At 46.5% G+C, this 21,065-nt stretch overlaps 1 protein-coding gene across 20 annotated transcripts in view; it reads left to right on the top strand.

Moving 5' to 3' along the window:
• Window positions 1–353: 353 nt before the first annotated feature.
• PARD3 (par-3 family cell polarity regulator) overlaps window positions 354–21,065 on the top strand; it is a 556,192-nt gene continuing 535,480 nt past the window's right edge. For 9 of the 20 annotated variants that reach the window (XM_043885063.1, XM_043885076.1, XM_043885064.1 and 6 more), the window contains exon 1: window positions 355–774. In XM_043885063.1, coding sequence (XP_043740998.1) covers window positions 655–774 — 120 coding nt within the window. In that variant the 5' untranslated portion in view covers window positions 355–654. Of the gene's footprint in view, window positions 775–21,065 lie in introns of all 20 variants that reach the window. The other 11 variants (XM_043885068.1, XM_043885066.1, XM_043885069.1 and 8 more) reach the window with 3 other exon arrangements.

The raw sequence follows: 21,065 nt of genomic DNA on the forward strand, positions 1-21,065 counted from the left end.
CCCCCCCACCGGACCTCTGGGGTATTGTGGAGGCAGCCGCGATTCCGCCTGGGCCCCTCCAGCGCCAGGAGGGGGATCCACAGCGACAAAGGAAGGGGGGTGCGGGAGGCGGGGGCCGGGGGCTGCGGCGCCCAGGCTTGGGGGGCGGCGGCGGAGGGAGGCCGCCCCGCGCCCCTCGCCAGGTCTCCGCGTGTGCAGTGTGTTGTGGGCCGGCCGCGCCCCTCCCCTCCCCTCCCTCCCGCCTGCTCCCTTCCCCTCCCTCCTCGTCCCTCCCCTCCTCTCCCCTCCCCTCGCCTCCTCCCCGTCCCTCCCCGCGCCGCCGTCCCCTCCCCCGCGGCCCGGAGCGAGCGCCGCGCCAGCGCCACACGGCCCGGCCGCCGAGCGCGACGACACACACCGAACAGGTGGCCGGAGGCTGCGGCGCCGCGCGGGCACAGGCGGGCGAGCCCGGGGCCAGGCCCGGCTAGGCGCGGCGAGGGCGGCAGGCCGGGCATGCGAGCCGATCGGGCGCCCGGCCGCGGCCCCTAGCCTCGCGCCCCGCGCCCCGCGCCGCGCGCCCCGCGTGCAGCCGCCTCGGCCCAGGGCGCTCCGGGCCCTCCGGCCGCGGTCACCGAGGGGCGCGGGCCGGCCCGCGGCGGCGGCGGCGGCGGCGGCATGAAAGTGACCGTGTGCTTCGGCAGGACCCGGGTGGTCGTGCCGTGCGGGGACGGCCACATGAAAGTTTTCAGCCTCATCCAGCAAGCGGTGACCCGCTACCGGAAGGCCATCGCCAAGGTGAGGGGCCGGGGGCGCGGGCGGGGGCGGGCGGGCGGCCGAGGGGGCGGAGGAGGGGCGGAGGAGCGGGAGGAGGGAAGGCGCCGGGATCAATATGGCGCTTCCTGGAAGGGGAGGCGGCGGCGGAGGCGGGGAGAGGGAGCGCGCGGCGGCCGGCCCGGCCTGCGCCCCCCGCCCGGGCTGCGGCCCGCAAACTTCCCCGCGCCCGGCCCCCGCGCCCCGGCCCCCGCTGTTCCTTCGGGGCCCGGCCGCCGGCGCCCCGAGCCTCCGGGGAGCCGAGCCCGAGCCGCGGCGGGGCGTGCGGAGCCTGCTCCCGGCCGCGGGCTGCGGCCCCGGCTCCCCGCCCTGGGCCGCGGGCGGAGGCCGGGCGAGGGAACTTTTCCTGCTGGAGCGGAGTTCGGCCCGCGCGCGGGGAGAGTGGCTCGCTGGTGCCTCTGCGCCCCCCGCCCCCGGTGGGGGGAGCCCCTCCTGCGTGCCCAACCAGGCGGGGGTCCCGGGGCGGGTGGGGGCGCGTCGCCGGGAGCGACCAGCTCCAGCTGGCTCGCGATCGTCGCTGGAGCCCAGCACTTGGGAGACCGAGAGGCCCGGGAGCACAGCCTCGAGATGGGTCACCGAATTCCGAGTGTTCCTGCCGGCACCTCGCCGTGGACCCGTCTGCACAGAGCTCCCTGCGGAGCCCGGGCCGCGCCCGGGCCTGGAGTGGAGTGGATTTCCCTTTTCCCCGTGGAGTGATAACATTGTCTCCACTTCCCTGCATTCCTCTACAATGTGTCAGAAGTGAAAAGGCTTTTTGTTAAATTGTTTTATCGTCTGTGTCTGTTTGACAACGGCCCACGCCTCCCAAGTTTCTCTCAAGCACCTGAGGATATTTCCTTTGCGCCAGAGGAACGTTGGTTGGAATGCACAGTCACTTTCAGAAATCCCGTTTTGTCCCCGATCTTGGAGTAGTTTGAGCCCTTGTGGGTCTGGGGGCCACAGAGGAAAAAATTTTTTTACACTCCTGTTTTGAGCAGAGAGGAAAATTAGCACACGTTTGGCCTTTTAAAGATAATCTTGGGGATGTTTAAGAACCTGACACAGTGATGGAAGATGTTGACTTTACTTCACGGCTCTAAAATGTTCCTTACAGTTGGTTGAACTTTTATTGAAAATCAAATAAAATTAGTGGAAATTGGGCACCTGCTTATCTTAAACCACTGTCAACCTCTGAACCTACCTTGAGCATTTTAAAGGATTGTTTATGGATGACAGTTTGTGATCTAAATGTTCGGTACCAATAATCAGATTGTACATGTACTCGAGAAACCAACAAAATAAACCGTGAGAGGAAAGAGAATAATATATACTTTGCAGTGTGCTCAGGTCCATCACAGAGGAGTGATGGATGTTTCTTGGCTTACATGCTTAAAATGGACCTGATTAACATTAGTCATTTACATGCTTAAACATTAACATGCTTAACATTAGTCATATTTCATTATGCACAAGATGCATGTGGGTGGAACAGCTTGTTTGGGAGATACAAATGTAGTTGTTTGGGTCATTTGTATGCTCCACAGAAATTCTTAAGCATTTACTGTGACTGAGGCATTGTTCTGGGTGCTGGACATCTGTGAGATCCACTGGCTGCTTATGGAAATTGGACTGTGAGACTCAAGGAGAGAGGCTACATGGTCCTGCCTTAGTCCTGCGCTTAGGGTAGCCAGCCTTTGGACTTCGAGTTACAGTGCAGTGGGGAGAAGACAGGCCTCTGGGGTTTTGAGTAGATGGAGTTGAGAGGCCTCAGTGAGAGAGCTGGACTTTGTCTTTAGGTATCAGTGGTGGTGGTTTTGCAATGACTGGGGAGCATGAAGAAGGAAGCATAAGTTTCTGCAGGGCACCTGGGAAGGCACCCAAGAGAAGGGGCATCAGAGCTGAGTTTTGAAGGGTAGGCATGAGACTGATTACTTTTCCTGGTGGAGATGGAAGGAAGGAAGGAAGGGTCATGCTCAGAGAGTGATGGTGTTATTGGAGTTGGATATAAATGACTCAGAGATGATTCAAGAGCTTCCAAAATTGTTTAAATTCTCTTTAAGTGCAATTCACAGTTCAGCAGGTAAATTTTAAAATGGGCTTTGTGGTTTACAAAGTTCAGTCATCGGATCACAAGACTGTTGACTCTCCAATGTTGCAAGAGCTGGAGTTTCTTCCAGGTCCATTTGTATTTTTTTCCTCTTAAATGATTAGGTAATGGCTAAGATGAAACTTTAGTGGTTCTTTCCATTTTGCCCACCTCCTTTAAAATGGTTATGAAGCAAACAATTATTAACACTTGTTTTAACTTTTATTCTCTTATCTCTTCCTTACCCCTTACTGTTGAATAGAACAAGATAAATTTTGTATGAAGAACTGGGTAACTGGGTAGCTGCAGAGTGGTGTTTGGTTGCTAGGTGACATGTGCCATGCCGAACTCCCATCTGGTGGGGAAAAATAGGGGAAGATCATGTTTATGGCTTTGTATAAAAACCAGCTAAGCTGGAAAAAGAAAGAAATTAAGAAAAGAAAAAGGAAAGAGAAAGAATGATCCCAAGCCACTGAGACTTTTCTCTGCAGTGAGCATTTTGTGGTGTGGTGGGGCTAATTTTTGGCATTATATTTAAGCTTTTTTCAGGTTAAACAAATACGTTTTTCTGGGCAGTGGAGTGGTGTGACTTAATACTAGAAATGTCCTCAATAAGCAGATATTTGAAGGCTTACAGTTATTCATAGCACTTTTTTTTTTTTCCCTCCAGTTAAAAACTGTTTTTCTGTTTACGATCCCTGATGGGTGAAAATGGGTTGGCTGTTCTTCCCCATCCACCCATCCTCATGCAGACCATCTCTGAGGAGGGTGCCCTGCTAGACATGGAGGACCGTGCCATGTGGACTGTCCTACTCCTACCTGTGGCCTGACTCATCCATGGTCCCCGATGGACGCAGGGTGCAGAGCACCAACTGCCCGGACTCTGTAATGTGGTGGTGACTTGGCTTCTTTGCCTGCTTTTTCTTTATTCTCAGTGGATCAGGGCTGGCCTGAGACTTCTCATTTTTTCCTGCTGTGCACCTCAACTCTGGTTAGCAGAAAAAAAAAATCTCCATTCTTTTTTTTTTTAATTGTTAATTTGTTGAAGGGCTACTGTGTGCAAAATGTCATGCTCTATGAAGAAATGTAAGGCTGAATTTTTGCTCTCAAGAAGAATGTAATCTGGGAAACAGGGTGAATATATTAAACTATAAATAACAGTAGGCAATAACGTTAATTAGCAACAGGGTGGTACATACAAAGAGTAGTTGCTTCTGGATTTCAGAGATGGAAGTGGGCATTATAGCCTGGGGGTGGCAATCTTCTGGAATCACCAGGGTTTGCATGTACTAGGCTTAGTCAGTGGGAAGGCTGGCCTGGATTTAGGACAGCACTTCCTAACTGGGTAGTGGGGTGACCCCCAAAACCACCTACCTGACCCAGGTGTCCTGGTTTGATAGGTGTTCAGTGGGTCCAGGCGTGTGCATCTGGAGTATGTTGACTGCCATGCTGAGAGGTGAAAGAGAGGGCATTGCAGGTGAGCATCAGGGCTAGTTTGGCTCCTGTGCTGCCGTCCTGTCAGATGGCGGGGCAGGACCAAGCTGAGGAGGGCCGGGAATGCCAGGATGAGACCCCGAGGCTTTGTACAGTCTAATGGTCTGGGTGGACTAAGGTGTTTGGGCAGGACTAGTTCTCTTCTGGGCAGAGGACCAGGATCACCTTCAGTCCACAGAAACACTGCTGATCGCTGAAGACTAATGAAGGGAAGACAGAAGTGAGCGAGGGGAGTGACTGGAACCTCTTAGCTCCCCTCCGTCCCATCCCCAGACCTCTTTTAGGGTTTGAGGGGGAGCTTTGGATTGAGTTTGGAGACCTGGGTTTTTTCACCATTTAACCTTGGGCAGACCAGCCCTACGGAGCCTCATTTCCTCTTCTCTTGAACAGGTTCCTCCCCTGCAGGGTCCCTGTGAGTACTGAGGGGTGATGAATGGGCAGCTCCTCAGCTCTGCATCTGGATGCCTAATTGGTTTTACTCACCAAATGGTTTTACTGCCTGTGAGACTTTCCCGAGTAGTCTGCTAGTCCTGTTTGGGCTTTTCCTCTTTGCTCAGGAAGACAGTGTGTAATTTAATTAAAGAATAGGTAGGAATGTTAATATTTGCCTAAGCAACATCACAATCAGAAGAGCACATTGTGTGTGTGTGTATGTGTAGAGAATGTAAAAATCGCGGATGTTACAGCTTTACTCTGGGTTGACTTCTGGGTACCATTTTTATTTGTGAGGCAGGCACTGCTTCTGTTCCTTGAGCATGGAAACCTTAAGAGTTATTTAATAGCAATTTATTTGTGGCTTAGCTGGTAAAGAATGCAATGCGGGAGACCTGGGTTCAATCCCTGGGTTGGGAAGATTCCCTGGAGAAGGGAAAGGCTATCCACTCCAGTATTCTGGCCTGGAGAAAAGAGTCGGACATGACTGTACAACTTTCACTTTCAGTTTGTTGGTATATAAAAAAAACACAAACGTAAATTTATGGGCAGTAACTTTTGAAAATATACTTTCCTTTTTTGGGGGCGGGGAGGACTGTTGATTACCATAACCATGTAAGTCATGGTTTATATGAAGAATCTTGTGTTTGGTGTGTGATTTCTTGTGGACAGATGGATGACTGCATGTTGTTACACATTCACAAGTTTATTGAAACTTTTAGGAAAACAGACTGTTGCAGAGTTTGAATGACTGTATTTTTGAATAGTGAAGTGAGATACATTTTATTATTTTGTTAACATTTTCTCATCTTCCTCTTCAAAAAGAAAAAAAGAAGAAACGTGTCTGGAAGGTTGATCTTTCTAAAATGCACATCTCCGTGTACTCTTCTGCTTAAGGACCCCCATACCAGCTTTCCCCAGAGGCCAGGTCCTGCCACCTCAGCAGGGCCTGTCCCTTGCAGGGCTCCTCCTGCCTCTTCCACCCCAGGCCCTCCCACTTCATCCTTACCCATTTGGCCTTGCTTGCACTTTCCTGCCTTTGCCCTGGCATTTTCAGTTTCTCCCGCCTAGATGACTTGCTTGCTTCACATCTGCTCCTCTCTTGAGCCTCAGCTTAGCTCAGGCTGGCCCCGCACCCAAGGCTGCTTGAGGTTCTCCCCGCTTCCCACAGCTCCCGTACTGACCTGGAGGAATGTGCTTTGTTGTGGGTGCTTTGGGGTGTTTGTTTTGGAACCGAACTGAGCCCCTTCTCCTGGGTGAGGTGCTTGAAAGTGATGGTCTTAGTAAGATGCCACATAGTCATCTTACAAGCTGAGTAGGTGCAAAATTGAGGATAAATACGTGGCATGTATTCTCACACAAAAAGTGCACTTTTGCTTGGAAGACTGTATGATTTTGAAGACTTTAAAGTTTGGTACATTTGGCGTATTGGGACAAAGATTGATTTAGTGTGGTTTCGGGGTACCTGGAAGTCATTCTTCTGTGTCATTTGTTTTCAAGGAGTTTGGTCTGTTTTTCAGCCAGAGCAGAGGAATCATCCTGGGGTTTGCTTTGGGCCTGTTTCAAGGCTGGTGGCCAGGGCAGTGCAGGAATCTGGCCCCAAGACACACCTGTGCTGGGTCTGGCGCTTCTAATTCTGTCAGTTGGGATCTGTGGGTAAGTGCCAGGAGTAAACAGAAATGTTTAGGATCTGAGATTCACAGGGAGAATCTGGCGACGGGAGGTGCTTCTTGGCTTGTGGCGAATGTGGTGAATTGGGCACGGGAGGTAACCTGTGCACATCAAAGCGCCATGTGCACGAATCTCCATCTGTGCTGGAAGCTTTGTTCAAGCCTAGAGTTGGATGCAGGTGGGTGGTGGTGAACACTTGAAAGATGACCCAAGCCCTCTGCCCTTTTTCAAGGATGGAAAGTGCTTACCCCAAGTGGAGGTACTTTTCCATGGGGTAGAGGTGGGCAGCCCACACAGGCGACTTTTCTCCCACTTGGCCACTCACGCAGCAGTCCAGGTGCTACCAAGGTCAACAGCAGTAGAACAGGGCTCAGAAAATTTATGCATTTTACTGATTTTTGGTATCTTTTCTGTTTTACATGGAAAAGAGAAAAATCTTAATAAGAAATGCAAAGCTCTATGATCATAGCAGGAAGGTGATTGTTTTTTGTTTTATAGTCATTATATTATCCCACTGAAAAAAATTTTTTTCCATTTGGAAGGATTATGTAAAAATGCTTTTCCTTCATGGCTCTGTCTTCCTGTATCTGACCTTCCATCTTTATATGTTCATGCCATAAAATATTACGTTTGTTTATTCTTTTCTCCTCCATCAACTAATATTGGAACTTAGAAATACAATTTCCAGCTTCTTTCCAAATGACTTGATATGTGAATTATTTAGTTTTTTCTCTCTCAATAATAGCTTATACACACACAAGAAATTGAAAATACATCTATAGAAAAAATATGTATGTGAATGTTTATGACATGATTCCTAACAGCCAAAAAATAGAACAAGTCAAATGTTCATCAACTGAAAAAAATGTGGTATATCTATACATTAGAATATTATTAAGCTGTAAAGATGAGTGAAGCTGTGATGCATGCCTCACTAGAGCTGGACCTTGCAAACAGTATGCTACATAAAGGAAGCCAGTCATAAAGGCCCACATGCTATATGAGTCCAAATTTACAAAATGAGCAGAATAGGCAAATTTGTAGATACAGAAAGTATAGTAGTGGTTGCCAGGGCCCGGGGGTTGAAGAATGGTAGGTGACTGTTTATGGGGATGGGGTTGATCTTTGGGATGATGAAAATGTTCTCAATTTAGATAGTGGTGATGGTTGTATGCCTCTGTAAGTATGCTGTAAACATCACTGAATTGTGCACTTTAAATGGGTGAATTTTGTAATATATTGTTATGTCTCAATAAAGATACTAAGAAAAAAAAAAGACTGCATAAGCCACTATGGACAGAGCTCCATTTTTAAGGTATTTTATAGTTCTGAGAGTCCCATAAAACATGTTTTTCTGTGTCAGAGATGCTCAAATGAAGACTGGCTATTTTTAGGAGTTTTCCATACAATGTGTGAACCTGCTTTCTCGAGGTTGTCTGCTCTCTCCTGGTGCTGTCTGCTAAGCCCTTGACTGCTGAGAGTCTGCTTTCCCTAGTGCCCCCTGTAAAGGCTTCGCCAACTAACCATTCACTTATTCTGCCTTGCTCTCCCTCAGCCCAGTCCACCAGCTGCCCTGGCAGTTGATTCAGATGACCTGAGATGTCCATCATGGAAGAACTTTTCCAGTTTTTGGTTTTGAGCTTTGGCAGGTCTCACAAGCCCTGTGTGCATCAGTTTTCCCATCTTCATCTCCCCATACTCAGAAGTTCTGGGCTGGGCTTCTGCTTCCTGTCCCCCTGGGCAACAGCCACCCTGAGTCTGCGTGGTTGGTGGTTGTGCCCATGGGACCATCAGGCATGAGAGGCTTTTTCAGAGGCGTGAACAGAGTAGATCTCAATTCCCCCAAGCCTCCCTGTGAGAATGTTTTGCTTCCGTTACTTTGAAATGATGGGCTTGACCTGCAGGTCAAACATACGCTGTTTTGAAAGTTAGGATGTATTTTGCCTGGACTGTCCCTCAGAATTCCTTACTGTCCCAAGATAAATATCTTTTAAAATAAATTACATGCTCAGAAGTAACTTAATAAGACTGTGTCCTTTGTGAAGTGTAACTAAAGGTGTGATTCTGCATGCTTCCAAATGTATGGCATGTGTGTACACATACACATACCAATGTATTCATGAATTTGGTATTTTTATGGTGATACCAATTTAAGGGGTTTTAGAGATGACTGGTCCCTACTTTTAATGTTCTTTAGTATTCAGAAATGATAAGGCAAGTTTTTGGAACTCAGGTTTATTTTTTCCTGGTGTGTAGTTTTTCTTGTTTTTGTACTGCATCCCTGTACGATAGGGTTTATGTATCTGAAAAGGCCTCTTTGAGATATTCTATGATACAAAGCAATGTTTCCTTCTCTGTTTATTTTAGAAGATAACTCACTATATATAAAAAAACCTAAGCTTCCTAAATACTAAAAATATGTGGTATTAACAGATGAAAAACACAGGCTGCTTCTGTGTAAGTGGTTGAGATGAGAATGGGCTATTTTGTTCTAGTTCTTTGCAGTATACAATAAAAACTGGGAAATATTTTTTCATGTTCATGATTTATTTTTTTCTAAATCTAATATTGAATCCAGAATTAAAAAACAATCCATTTCCAAGGGAACACAGAAAGGCTTTTAAGATGTACCATTTGTAATTCTGAAAGCTGTTGTGCAAAGTCATATGTGAATAATACTTAGCCAGGTTCCTGCCCAACAGGGGTATAGTCTAACCTGAGATTCTCTCATTCCAGCCAGCAGCACCTGCAGAAGAAGGAGGGGAGATGTGCAGGTTATTGGTTCCTGGTGAACCACCATACAGGATATGACTAATCACTAAGTCCATGAAGGCTGAATGTGGGATTTGGTATTTTTATCGCTTTGTTAGAGATCTGGGAAAAAACCTTTCAGACAAATGAAGGGGATCTCTACATGAAAGTGCCTCATTTGGATTGATAACTACCTGAACAACTGCATCCGGAAGATGGTGGCATTTCTGCATTTGTACTGCCTGAGGAATATGAAATGAGTCATATTTTAACTTATGAAGGCACATACTATTGGGAATATTTTTTTTCAAGGAAACCTGGAAAGCTAATAAAACCCTGAAGTTTTTATAGTGGAGTCAGTTTTATCTTTTGTATTTCACGACCCACTTTTTAAAAACACAATTAGCTGGAGGTGGAAAGTTTGGTGGTGGATGTTTTTTGTTTTTTTCCTTCTAGGAGGCAAGCACTTCAGTATGACACAGTCTGGGCCAGGATTCAGAAGAACAGATTACACCATATGTGTATCTGAAAGCAAGAACGGTAACCTCTGTCAGCCCAGGATACATGTCCTTCATAGGACTGTTGTGAAGGTGTAAAGAGAGAATATTATAAAAAGGCATTGTAGGAAGTAAAACAGAGAGATTGAGAGCTGTACTGTTCTTTCGCTTTTGCTAAGAATGGTCGCAAGTGATTAAGGCTCACTTGAATAAATGCTTCTAAATTGTTTCTTCTCATCTTCCTTAGAATTGCTCTAGATGTGGAATATTGAATATTTAGGGGGAAAAAAAGAGTTCTCCCTTTAAAAGTCTTGAAAGCATTCTGCTGTTTGAGAGATAAAATCCCAGTGACACTGTTATAGATGCTTCAAGGATGTCCGTAGAGGAATATCTTTTCTCGTTTTTAGTTTTGGCCGTGGTAGTTTTGAACTTTGATAAGTCTCACCATCTGTCTGAGCCTCAGTTTTCTCATCTGTAATTTGGGAATATTTTCTTTAGTCAGCAGTCATGAAGATCAAGGGATTTAATGTAGATAATTCCCCTGCCATGTTATAGACTCTTAGTCAATTTTAGATCTTTTCCTTTCCCTCAAGTTTCACACAGAAATTAGACACATAAAATCAACTTGATTTTTATTTGATTTATAATTCCAGTTGTCATTTTTCAAGATGGTTTGTCAAAGAGTTACCACTTTCTTCTTAAAAGTAATATAGAAATTCCAGTATTTAGTATTCCAGTTTTGGTACTTTTACTAAATCAGCTAGAAATAGGGAAAAAGAATGTTCTGATAACCCAGTAGCTGATTCTTTTACAGATCAAGAAGTGTGTTTATCCTAACTCTGTAGCTTTTTCTGTTATTAGCCTTTTTTTTTTTTTTTTTAAACTTTATTTATTTACTTTTGGCTGTGCTGGATCTTCGTTGCTGCCCGTGGACTTTCTTGAGTTGTGGCAGACTGGGGCTACTCCTTGTTGTGGCACTCGGGCTTCTCATTGTGGTGACTTCTCTTGTTGCAGAGCTCAGGCTCTAGGGTGAGTGGGTTTCGGTGGTTGCGCTGGAGCTTAGTTGCTCTGTAGCATATGGGATCTACCTGGGCCAGGAATTGAACTCCTGTCCCCTGCATTGGCATGCAGGTTCTTAACCACTGGACCATCAGGGAAGTCCTATTAGCCCTTCTAATTTTCTAAAATAATTGCAGCTGCCACACTGCTAGATGAATGGAGATTATGGAACCTTTCTTTGCTATATCTACAATATTTTAAAAGGCACTGGTTACACATTTTTCCATTAAAGAAATCTTTTGAAAGTTGGAAAGAGTAAAACTAGAAATTGTAAATGCTACTGATATTTAAAAAATCCTAAAGATCTTTAAGATAGCTGTTTTAAAGACCTTTAGCAATTATTAACTAGTAGTTCTGAGGGTATCCTGGAGCTCAAAGAGATAATCTGAGTTATAAAAAAAGTGGTAAGGTTGACAGTTTTGTGACCCCTCTAATCCTGTATTCTATAGGCCTCTATAATTCACATGCCCATAATACTTCTTTACTCTTTTCTGTATCTTTAAGATGGTGATTTGGGGCAGCCAGATCAGCAGTAAATGAACACAGAACATCTTTTGCTTGGGTAGGTAGTTGTAAGGGTTGACAGATTGATACAACTTTTAATACTTTAGTTCAGCTAAAGGCACCCAATGCCAATCACCTGAAGACTTCGCCCAAGAATTGACCTATTTATCATTCTGAACCAGGAGTGGTGCCTGGCAGGCTTCCTCAGGGTTCTGGGTGGGGCTGTGCTAAAATGCCAGACTTGCCAACTCATCAAAACTCAACTGAGTTCATGCCCAAGAGGACCACCTCTTTTTACTTACATTTTCCCTTTCACAGTATTGAGAATTATCTTCCTGTCTTTGAGGACTTTAAACATCTTATTAATTCAAGCTTCCTCCCTCTCTGCTTATGTGTATAGGGAAGTTGCTGGGTAGTGATTAAAACAATAAAGCTTATCTAGTTGTGCAGCATTCATATTTTGACTTTGTTTCCTTCCAGTATTTGTTTACAAACATTGTGTCAGGTGAGTGCATTTGAAATCCAAGGCTTTTGATTCACACAAGGCCTAAAAAGAGATACAGCAACGTGGTTGATTGGAATTTATACATATCTTTTCCATTTACAATTTCCTGTGTTTTTGTGCTTTGTAATGAAAGTGATAAATAGTGCTTTCAGAACCTTTCCAGAATATCCCAGCATTTTATAACAAAACTGTAGAGAAATAACTCTGGGGGAGTTTTTTTTTCTCCCCAGCTTTATTGAGGTGTAATTGACAAATAAAATTGTAAGATATTTAAGTGTGCACCGTTATTTGATACACCTGTACATTGTGCAGACTTCCTCCTGTTGAGTTAATTAACACATTCACCTCACCTTGAGTATTTCTTTATGTTTTCTGAGAACATTTAAGTTGTACTGTTTGACTTGGGAGCATTTTAGACAGATCTGTTCTGATGGGTGATTGGGGTGGAGTTTTAGTCTAAAGCAGAAGAGTTTTTGGTCCTGGGCTGTTTTTCCACCTATGAGGAGGGAAACCACCTCCTTAATAGATTCACGGTAGTAGTATTTTCAGGTCATTCTTTTGGTGTCAATAACCTTTTTATGTCAGGGTGGATGATCGAAAGCTCTTGCACAAGAGGTGCTGTATCAAGGGCATTATGTATCTGCCTGTCACATTGGGGAGCTGTTGAGAAAATACCTTTAACAGTGATACCTATCACATCTCAGTCCCAATTTGTTGAGGAGTTTCTGACAGGTAGGAGGGGAACCAGCACATAGTTGGATCAGGTAAGAGTAGCAGTGATAATGCTTATTATCAACAGGCATGGTTAGCACTCTGGGGGCATTTTGTAACATCAGGCCCTAAGTCTGGGCTTATGCTCATTAAACCCATGGAGTGGTAGTGAGGCAACTCTGAGTTTATGGGTGAGGACACTTGGGCTAAAGAAGATTAAGAAGGTGGCAAACAGCTGTACATCTGATGTGACCCCTCTGGCTGAAGAGCCTGTACTGTTCTACAGGAAAGAATGAACAGAGTCCATTGGAGAAGACAAGTTCTTTTCTGATCTAGGTTTCATCTAGTGGCTCATGAATGAAGGGGAAGAAGTGCACATTTGGGATGATGGAGCCAGCTGGGTCAAGGAGGCTAGACGTCGAAGCCCCTTGCTGCTCAGGTGTGGTCTATGGATCAGCAGCGCTGGCTTTGCTTGGAAAATTGTTAGGAATGGAGAATCATGGACCCCATCCCAGACAGATGCTCTCAAAATCTGCATTTTAGCCAGATCCTCAGATGATTCTGAGCTTCCTTGGTAGCTCAGCTGGTAAAGAATCCAAATGGCTACCCACTGTAGTATTGTGGCCTGGAAAATTCCATGAACAGGGAGCCTGGCAGGCTACAGTCCATGGGGTCACAAAGGGTCGGACATGACTGAGAGACTTTCACTCACTCAGATGATTCCAGGGGCTTCCCTGGTGGCTCAGTAGTAAAGAACCTGCCTACCAATGAAGGAGACTCGAGTTTGATCCCTGGGTCGGGAAGATCCCCTGGAGGAGGAAATGGCAACCCACTCTGCTGTTCTTGCCTGGAGAATCCCATAGAAAGAGGAGCCTGGCCGTCTATAATACACGGGCTCGCAAAGAGTTGGACACAACTTATTGACTAAAACAACAACAGATGATTCAGAACAGTTGCTCTCAACTCTGGCTGCAGGCAGGAACATCTGAAAGGGTTTTAAGAACTGGATGCTCAGGCTCCCCACGAACCAAGGGAATCAGATCTCTGGGTTGCAGTGGATACTGGTATTGCTCTGAAGCTCCTTGGGGGTTTCTCTGTGCTTCCAGGGTGGAGAACCGCTGGTTTAGAGCAGCCTCCAGGCCCTTAGGGGTTGTTGTGTTATGTGACCTGGGACCTGCCGCCTTGTAGCTATACATGGAAATTTCCAGAACATAAGTTGAGAGGATCAGCCAGGGTGCTCACAGGCTCGTTACTTAAGTGACAATGGCTCTATCTGTACATTTTCATTTCTGACTCTTGAAGTCAATCCCCACCTTAAAAATTTTCTATTTTCTATTGGAGTATAGTTGATTGACCTGATGTGAAGAATTGACTCGTTTGAAAAGACCCTGATGCTGGGAAGGATTGAAGGCAGGAGGAGAAGGGGATGACAGAGGATGAGATGGTTGGATGGCATCACCGACTCGATAGGCCTGAGTTTGAGCAAGCTCCGGGAGTTGGTGATGGACAGGGAAGCCTGACTTGCTGAAATCCATGGGCTTGCAAAGAGTCGGACACGACTGAGCGACTGAACTGAACTCAGAGTTGATTGACAGTGTTGTGTTAGTTTCTAATGTACAGCAAAAGTGATTCGAGGTATAAATATACAAGAATCTATTCTTTTTCAAAATGAAATCACTCTCTTCTCCTGCCTGTTAATTAATTTTGAGTTTTATTTGTGGATGCAGTTGACAGCATTGCTACTAGGTATTCCTGAGGTTTCAGCCGTTAACTCTTAAGGACATCTAGTCTGAGTTTCGTGACAGAAATGACTTAAAAGGTCCAGGAGGAGCAGTAAAATTGACAGTCCAAGAGATAGAAATAAGGGGGGAAAGGAAAGGTCATATTGAGTCAAACACGTGAGATTTGGTGCAAGTCATGTGATGTCCCCTTGGTGTTTGTGATGTGTAGAGACAGGACAGCTAAGACTTTTGGTTCTGGGTAAAGCAGGCTTGTGAGCAGTGGACTGAGCACTCCTTTTGCTGGAGCTTCTCTTCAGGCTTGTTTGTGGCTGTGCCTGCCTGTGTAGGAGAAGGCACACCCTCACCAGGCCAAAGGGCATTCCTATCACACACATCCATGCTCAGCTTGTTGGAATATTCCAGTCAGACAGTCCCCACCCCCACCCCAGGGAGCAAGGGCAACAGGCGCCTCTGGCCTGAGGCCTCGGGGACCTGAACGTGGGTCAGAGAATGTGCCTGCACCGCACCCCCCCCCCCCCACCCCGGGGCCATTTTATTAACTTGGGCGTGAAATTAAAAGACGTTTGCTCCTTGGAAGGAAAGCTATGACAAACCTAGACAGTGTATTTAAAAAGTAAAGTACATCACTTTGCCAACAAAGGTGCATATAGTCAAAGCTATGGTTTTTCCAGTAGTCGTGTATGAATGTGAGAGTTGAACCATTAAGAAGGCTGAGCAATGAAGAATTGATGCCTTCAAACTGTGGTGTTGGAGAAGACTCTTGAGAATCCCTTGGACAGTAAGGAGATCAAACCAGTCGATCTTATAGAAAATCAACTCTGAATATTCATTGGAAGGACAGATGCTGAAGCTGAAACTCCAACACTTTGGCTACCCGATGCAGAGAGCTGACTGATTAGAAAAGACCCCAATGTTGGGAAAGATTGAAGGCAAAGGAGAAGAGAGTGACAGAGAATAAGATGGTTAGATATCATCACTGACTCAGTGGACATGAATCTGAGCAGACTCCAGGAGATAGTAAAGGACAGAGGAACATGACATACTGTAGTCGACAGGGTCGCAGAGTCGGACATGACTGAGTGACTGCACAACAACAAAGACAACAGCAAATGGCATTGCAGTCTTTGCTTTTCCTGGCATTGTAGCTCCGTATGCTATCCCTACATTTTTATACATTTCCTTTGTTACTTGAAGTAGGAAAAAGAGGACAGATGACCAGCTGTCATTCTTCACATGGATTTGCCAACCGACCTTCATTTGGAAAGTTGGCACAGGGGATGGGGCTTCCTGCCACTCCCCCCTCTGCCCCCTGACCCCAGTCATAGTGCCAGGAGGACCCAGTACAGGGCTCACCAGCCAGAGATGATAAAGACAGGACATGCTTTCCTCAAGGGAGATTTCAGAGATGCAAAGTGCAATATTTAAAACTGTGTCTTCAAAGGTACTGCAGCTATGAGAACTTACTTATAGACCTGTTAGAAATTACTTCAGTTAAAGGTGTAACATGTTTGGGATCATTGCCCTTGTGAGAATTTTTTCTTATTTGGCAGTTTCAAATAGCACTTAACCATGAGTTGATTAGTAAAAATGTTGTTTGAAAATTTATGTATGTTTAGGTATTGCTGCTTAACAAACTACCCAGAACTTCATGACTTAAATCAATAACTAATTATATCTCATGATGTAGTGGGTCAGGATTTGGTCAGGGCTCACTCAGCTGGGTGATTTTTCTGCTTCATTTGCAGTTACTTGGGGATATTCAGCTGGCAGGTCTTCCAGACCTATCCAGACCTGGTCTGGAAGGTCCTAGATGGCTGCATTCATTCACATGTTTGGTGCTGGTGGGGTTGGTAGAAGCTTGGGGTTCACTGGCACTGTTGACCAGCACACCTAGTTTTTGCATCTCCAGCATGGAGGGCTCAGGGCTCCTGGAGAGGGTGTCCTATGAGTCAGACGAAGAAGCTGTCACTCTATAAAGACCCTAATATGGAAGCCAGCACAGAATCACTAACCTTATATTCTCTGTGCCAAACCAGTCACTAAACAGCAGAGATTCCAGGGCAGGGGATGCTGGCTGCACTTCTCAAAGCCAGGAGAGTCCAGGAACTTGTGACCATCTTTATTTTTCTGTCACTATAGAGGGGTGTGTGTGTGTGTATGTATTACAGATAACATCAAACATGCAGTCTTTTAACTGTTCTGTGTCATGTTGTAAAGTTCTCCTTTTCTTAGTCTGGGCACAGTAATAAAGTGTATATCCTGAACTGTCAATGCTGACAAATCTAAGAAGTCATTGGAGCTCCTAATTCATGAGTCCAGAGATTTGTCAGCTTTCCCAGACTGTACAGCAGAAAGAGAGAAAAATAATAACACCTTGGGTTTACATGGCATCTCCTCTGAGAGGTTCAAAGTGGCTGCGCCGCTCAGGATTCCTTTATTGGAATGTCTCGTGAGGTAAATTAGTCATGTATCTTCAAGTTCATGTACTGATGAGGAAATAAAGTAATTCCATCAGTCTGCTAAGCAACAGTGTTCAGAAGGCAGCTCTTCCAATGTTCCATGTACTACTTAGAACTGGAGTATGAGTTTACCTTTTTTAGAGGGGATTCTGGAAGATGGTGGAGATGGACTTTTGAACATCTGGTAGTATTTTGAATTATATGTCTCCCGCCAAAACCAGTGTCAAGTTTAAAGAAGAGTTAGTTATTTTTCTAATGTGGATTTTTTCTGGGGGGGAGGGTGGAAGCTAATGGATATTGCATCACTGGGGTGTTTCACTATAATGAGTTAAATTCTGTGGGCTCAGCAGAGATAGGCAGACAGTAGGCCTGGTGAAGGCAGCCCCTCTCTCATGAGTGTGTGCTGTGGACGCAAGGTGGCTTTGGAAGTGGGAGAACATTTTCCCTGTGTGCTGTCCATTCCCAAGTCCTCTCATTGTGGGAGCATCCCCTGGTGCTTATGGGTGATTCAGTGGAGTTTTCAGAGGGTAGTTTAACCATATGTTAAGCTCACCATGCTATTTAGTGCCTTACTTTTGGGTAATATGCTGCTCCACTGTAACGCTGTAAATGTGGTGCTGGTTACGTTCATTCGGTTTTACTTAAAATGAAACGCTTTACATGTAATTGATAGGTATCAGGCTTTGGGAATAAAGTTCTCCAGTCACTACTTGTTAAGGGCATTTCCTGGTTCATGACCCCCTCACCGCCCCCCAACGTGTGCAGTGACCCACTTTACATGTTCCCAGCAGGGAAATTCCCCAAGAACAGCTTTCATCACAACACTCTCCAACTCAGAGAAGTCCATGAGGCTTGGCAGGGCCTTCCAGGCAAAAACAACCTGTATCAGCCTGAAAACGGCCCCTGCCTACCTTTCCCCCTGACTCCTACCACCTCTCTTCACCTGCCCATCTTAATAGAATGGACTCATATTTCCCCCAAATTGTGCTGTTTCCTGGTTCCCTAGCCTGGAATCCTCTTGCCCTCATTTCTCTTCTCACTTGGGTTCTCCCATTCTTTCCTCTGTGATGTTGACAGAGCTGTGCCTTTGTGTTCAGATAGATTCAGGGCTTCCCTGTTGCCCCCAAGACAATCTTCCTCCCACCCTCCCAGGGAGGATTCAAGACTCTGCCCCAGTCTCTGTCTCTCCTTGCTTGGCACCATGTTCCATTGCCTGGACCACTCAGGGTCACCTATGCCACAGACCCAGGTGTGGCCCAAAAGGTACCCTCTGCTCTTCCCACCCACAAACCAGAGAGATCCAAAAATAGACACATCTGGTTATAGGGATATAAAGTGTCACTTTATAATTTATAATTTCGACTGTGTTATTATGTGTTTTATTACTTGTCAATAATTAGAAGAGGATGAACTTTTAAGGGGCTTCCCAGGTGACTCGGTGATAAGAATCTGCCTGCCAGTGCAGGAGACACAGGAGATGTGGGTTCAATCTCTGGGTCCGGATGATCCCCTGGAAAAGGAAGTGGCAACCCACTCCAGTATTCTTACCTGGGAACAGAGGAACCTAGTGGGCTACAGTCCATGGGTTGCAAAGAGACACGATTGAGTGACTGAGCATGCATGAACAAATGTTTAAGAGACAGTGTGTTGATAGCATCAAGAAGGACCTTTTGAATGTTTCTTCTGCAGCATGGTGCTGGTTCTAGCAGTCTCCACTGGGAATCCTTGGTGCTGTCCACCTTCCCCTGCTGACAACTGTGGCTTAACATGTTGGATTTATTGTGCTCAGATGTTGCTATAAAGATTGTGGGTGGATATGCACGTTCCAGGGGGTGGATGACTTTTCCATAAAGTGGCTAAAAGAGGGGGAGGTATGTCCTTAGTGGAAAAACAGTGTCCTTGGAAACTGCACCGCAGCTATGACTAATGCTGGAATTGATTAAGAAATACTCCTCTGGCGGTGAGGAGCCACTTTTTCATGTGTCTGTGTCTTTTATCGGGGCTTCTCTGGTAGCTCAGCTGGTAAAGAATCTGCCTGCAATGCAGGAGACCCCAGTTTGATTCCAGGGAAGATCCCCTGGAGAAGGGATAGGTTACCCACTCCAGTATTCTTGCCTGGAGAATCTCATGGACAGCGGAGCCTGGCAGGCTACAGTCCATGGGACAGCAAAGAGTCGGACTTGACTGAGCGACTAAACACAGCACAGCGTTAAACCTGAATGAATGTTAAGTTTTTATTTTTTGCATTTGCTGTGCTGAGGAGTGGAGTCTGTGAAGCGTCAAGAGAGGGAGAACAGGTGCTGCTTGATTAATGACCATTTTTGAATTGAGGGAGGAAAGTGAACTGGTAGCCTGAGCCCTGTATTTGAAGTGTTCATCTCTTCTTACCTCAGAGAACTGGCAAGACCCTTTGGACTCTGTTCTGTTATCACCCATCTCCTTGGCCCCAGGGTTGGGCAGAGCAGGAGGTCCATGCAGAGTGAGTGGTGCAAAGGCACCTTCCACATTGCTGTGACGGCATCCCGATGGATCGGAGCAGTTAGATGATGGATCAGGGGCCGTTAGGTGATGGTGTAGTAGAGCATGGCTGGGCACAGACCTTAGCACTGGCCTTTTCTGTGCTGCCATTAACCTGCACCCCATTACTGCATGACTGTTAGTGGTCCGGCTCAGCCATTGATTGGCACAGCTGTGGGCCCCTCCCCCAAGCAACCAACTGTCAATGAGTGACCGATAGAGGTCCCCCTCAGCCATTGGTTGGTGCTAGACCCCACCCACAAGCAACCAACTGTCAGTGAGGGACCGTTAGTGGTCTTGCTCAGCCATTGGTTGGTGCTAGACCCCACCCACAAGCAACCAACTGTCAGTGAGGGACCGTTAATGGTCTTGCTCAGCCATTGGTTGGTGTTAGGCCCCGCCCACAAGCAACCAACTGTCAGTGAGGGCCCATTAGTGAGGCATTCAGTCAACTTCCTGTAGAGTGGTGGTCATCAGGCAGCGAGAGAAGAGGCAGATCTTGGCCTTCTCCCCGGGGCCCTCCAGCTCACTTAACCTCAAACCAACAGGTGAGCTGGGGGCCCAGGGAACAGGCTGGGGGCCATGTCCTGCAGGCTCCAGAGCCCTCACTAAGGCCACTCGGTGTGCCTAGGCCTTGAGGTGGTGATGACCCTCTCCCCCATTCCTACGTCTGCAACCTCATGGTATGGGTGACCATCTGTGGGACCTGCTCTTCCTCCCACCGTTGTGTGGGTGGCCTGAAGAGCCTGAGGGCTGGTTGGATCCTGTGCCCTGGCTCGCTCAGTGATGACAGCTGGAGAGGATCTGGGGACCTGGCCCTCAGGGAGCTGTCAGCTGAGATCTGCCCCTCTCAGCCAGGACTGTACCTCGGAGGTGATGGTTGTGCCTGGGGACTGTGTCCTTTCTTGTCAGAACAGAGAATAACGTTCAGTTGGTGGAGGTTTACAGGAGCGTCATTCCTTTACTGTGTGTGACCTGACCTCAGGAACGCAGGCTCTGCCACCAAGGCGTTTGCAACAACTCACTCGCCCCTCCCTTTCCAAAGCCCTCTCTAGGAAAGGGCTTTGCTGAGAGTTCTTGGGGAGTTTGGGGTTTTTGAGGGCATGAGTCACTCATCTCCTTGCATGACCCTGAAGTAAACCTTTCTCTGCTCCAAACTCTGACGATTTGGTGGTGTTTGGCCTCGCTGTGCGTTGGGCCCATGGACTGGTATTTTGGTATCAGTGGGTCAGGGGCAGTGAAATGATGGGTTGGAGCAGTTAGATGATGAAACGTTGTATAGGAGAGTTCAGTTCAGTTCAATTGCTCAGTCGTGTCCGACTCTTTGCAACCCCATGGACTGCAGCACGCTAGGCTTCCCTGTCCTTCGCCAACTCCCAGAGCTTGCTCAAACTCAGGTCCATCGAGTCGGTGATGCTATCCAACCATCTCATCCTCTGTCATTCCCTTCTCTTCCTGCCTTCAATCTTTCTAGGCCTTCAGTTTGGTTTCTTTTTCTCCCAGTGGGGTGACTGTCTATTTTGTGATGTTCTTAAACTATCAACCAGACTGTGGGAGCATCATGTATGTGTGTCTGTGTGAGAGGCTGGGGTGGAAGGTGGTTATTGCACTGTGTGAGTTCTTTGGTCAATGACTTGGGATTTATTTCACAGTCATAGACGGGCTTTTTTTTTGTTCTTCCAGGGAATAAATACCTCTCATGTAATTCCATGGATTAAAGAAATACAGTCAGTTTTTGTATGGCTCATTAAATCTTTTAAAAATCCATTTATACTGGGGTATATTGCTGTAATATTTAGAAAACAATTCACAAAAAGCTTCATTTTTTCCCCCCCAAGTTTGTATTAG

Source organism: Cervus elaphus, chromosome 23 (assembly GCF_910594005.1).
Source record: "Cervus elaphus chromosome 23, mCerEla1.1, whole genome shotgun sequence".
Taxonomy (NCBI): domain Eukaryota; kingdom Metazoa; phylum Chordata; class Mammalia; order Artiodactyla; family Cervidae; genus Cervus; species Cervus elaphus.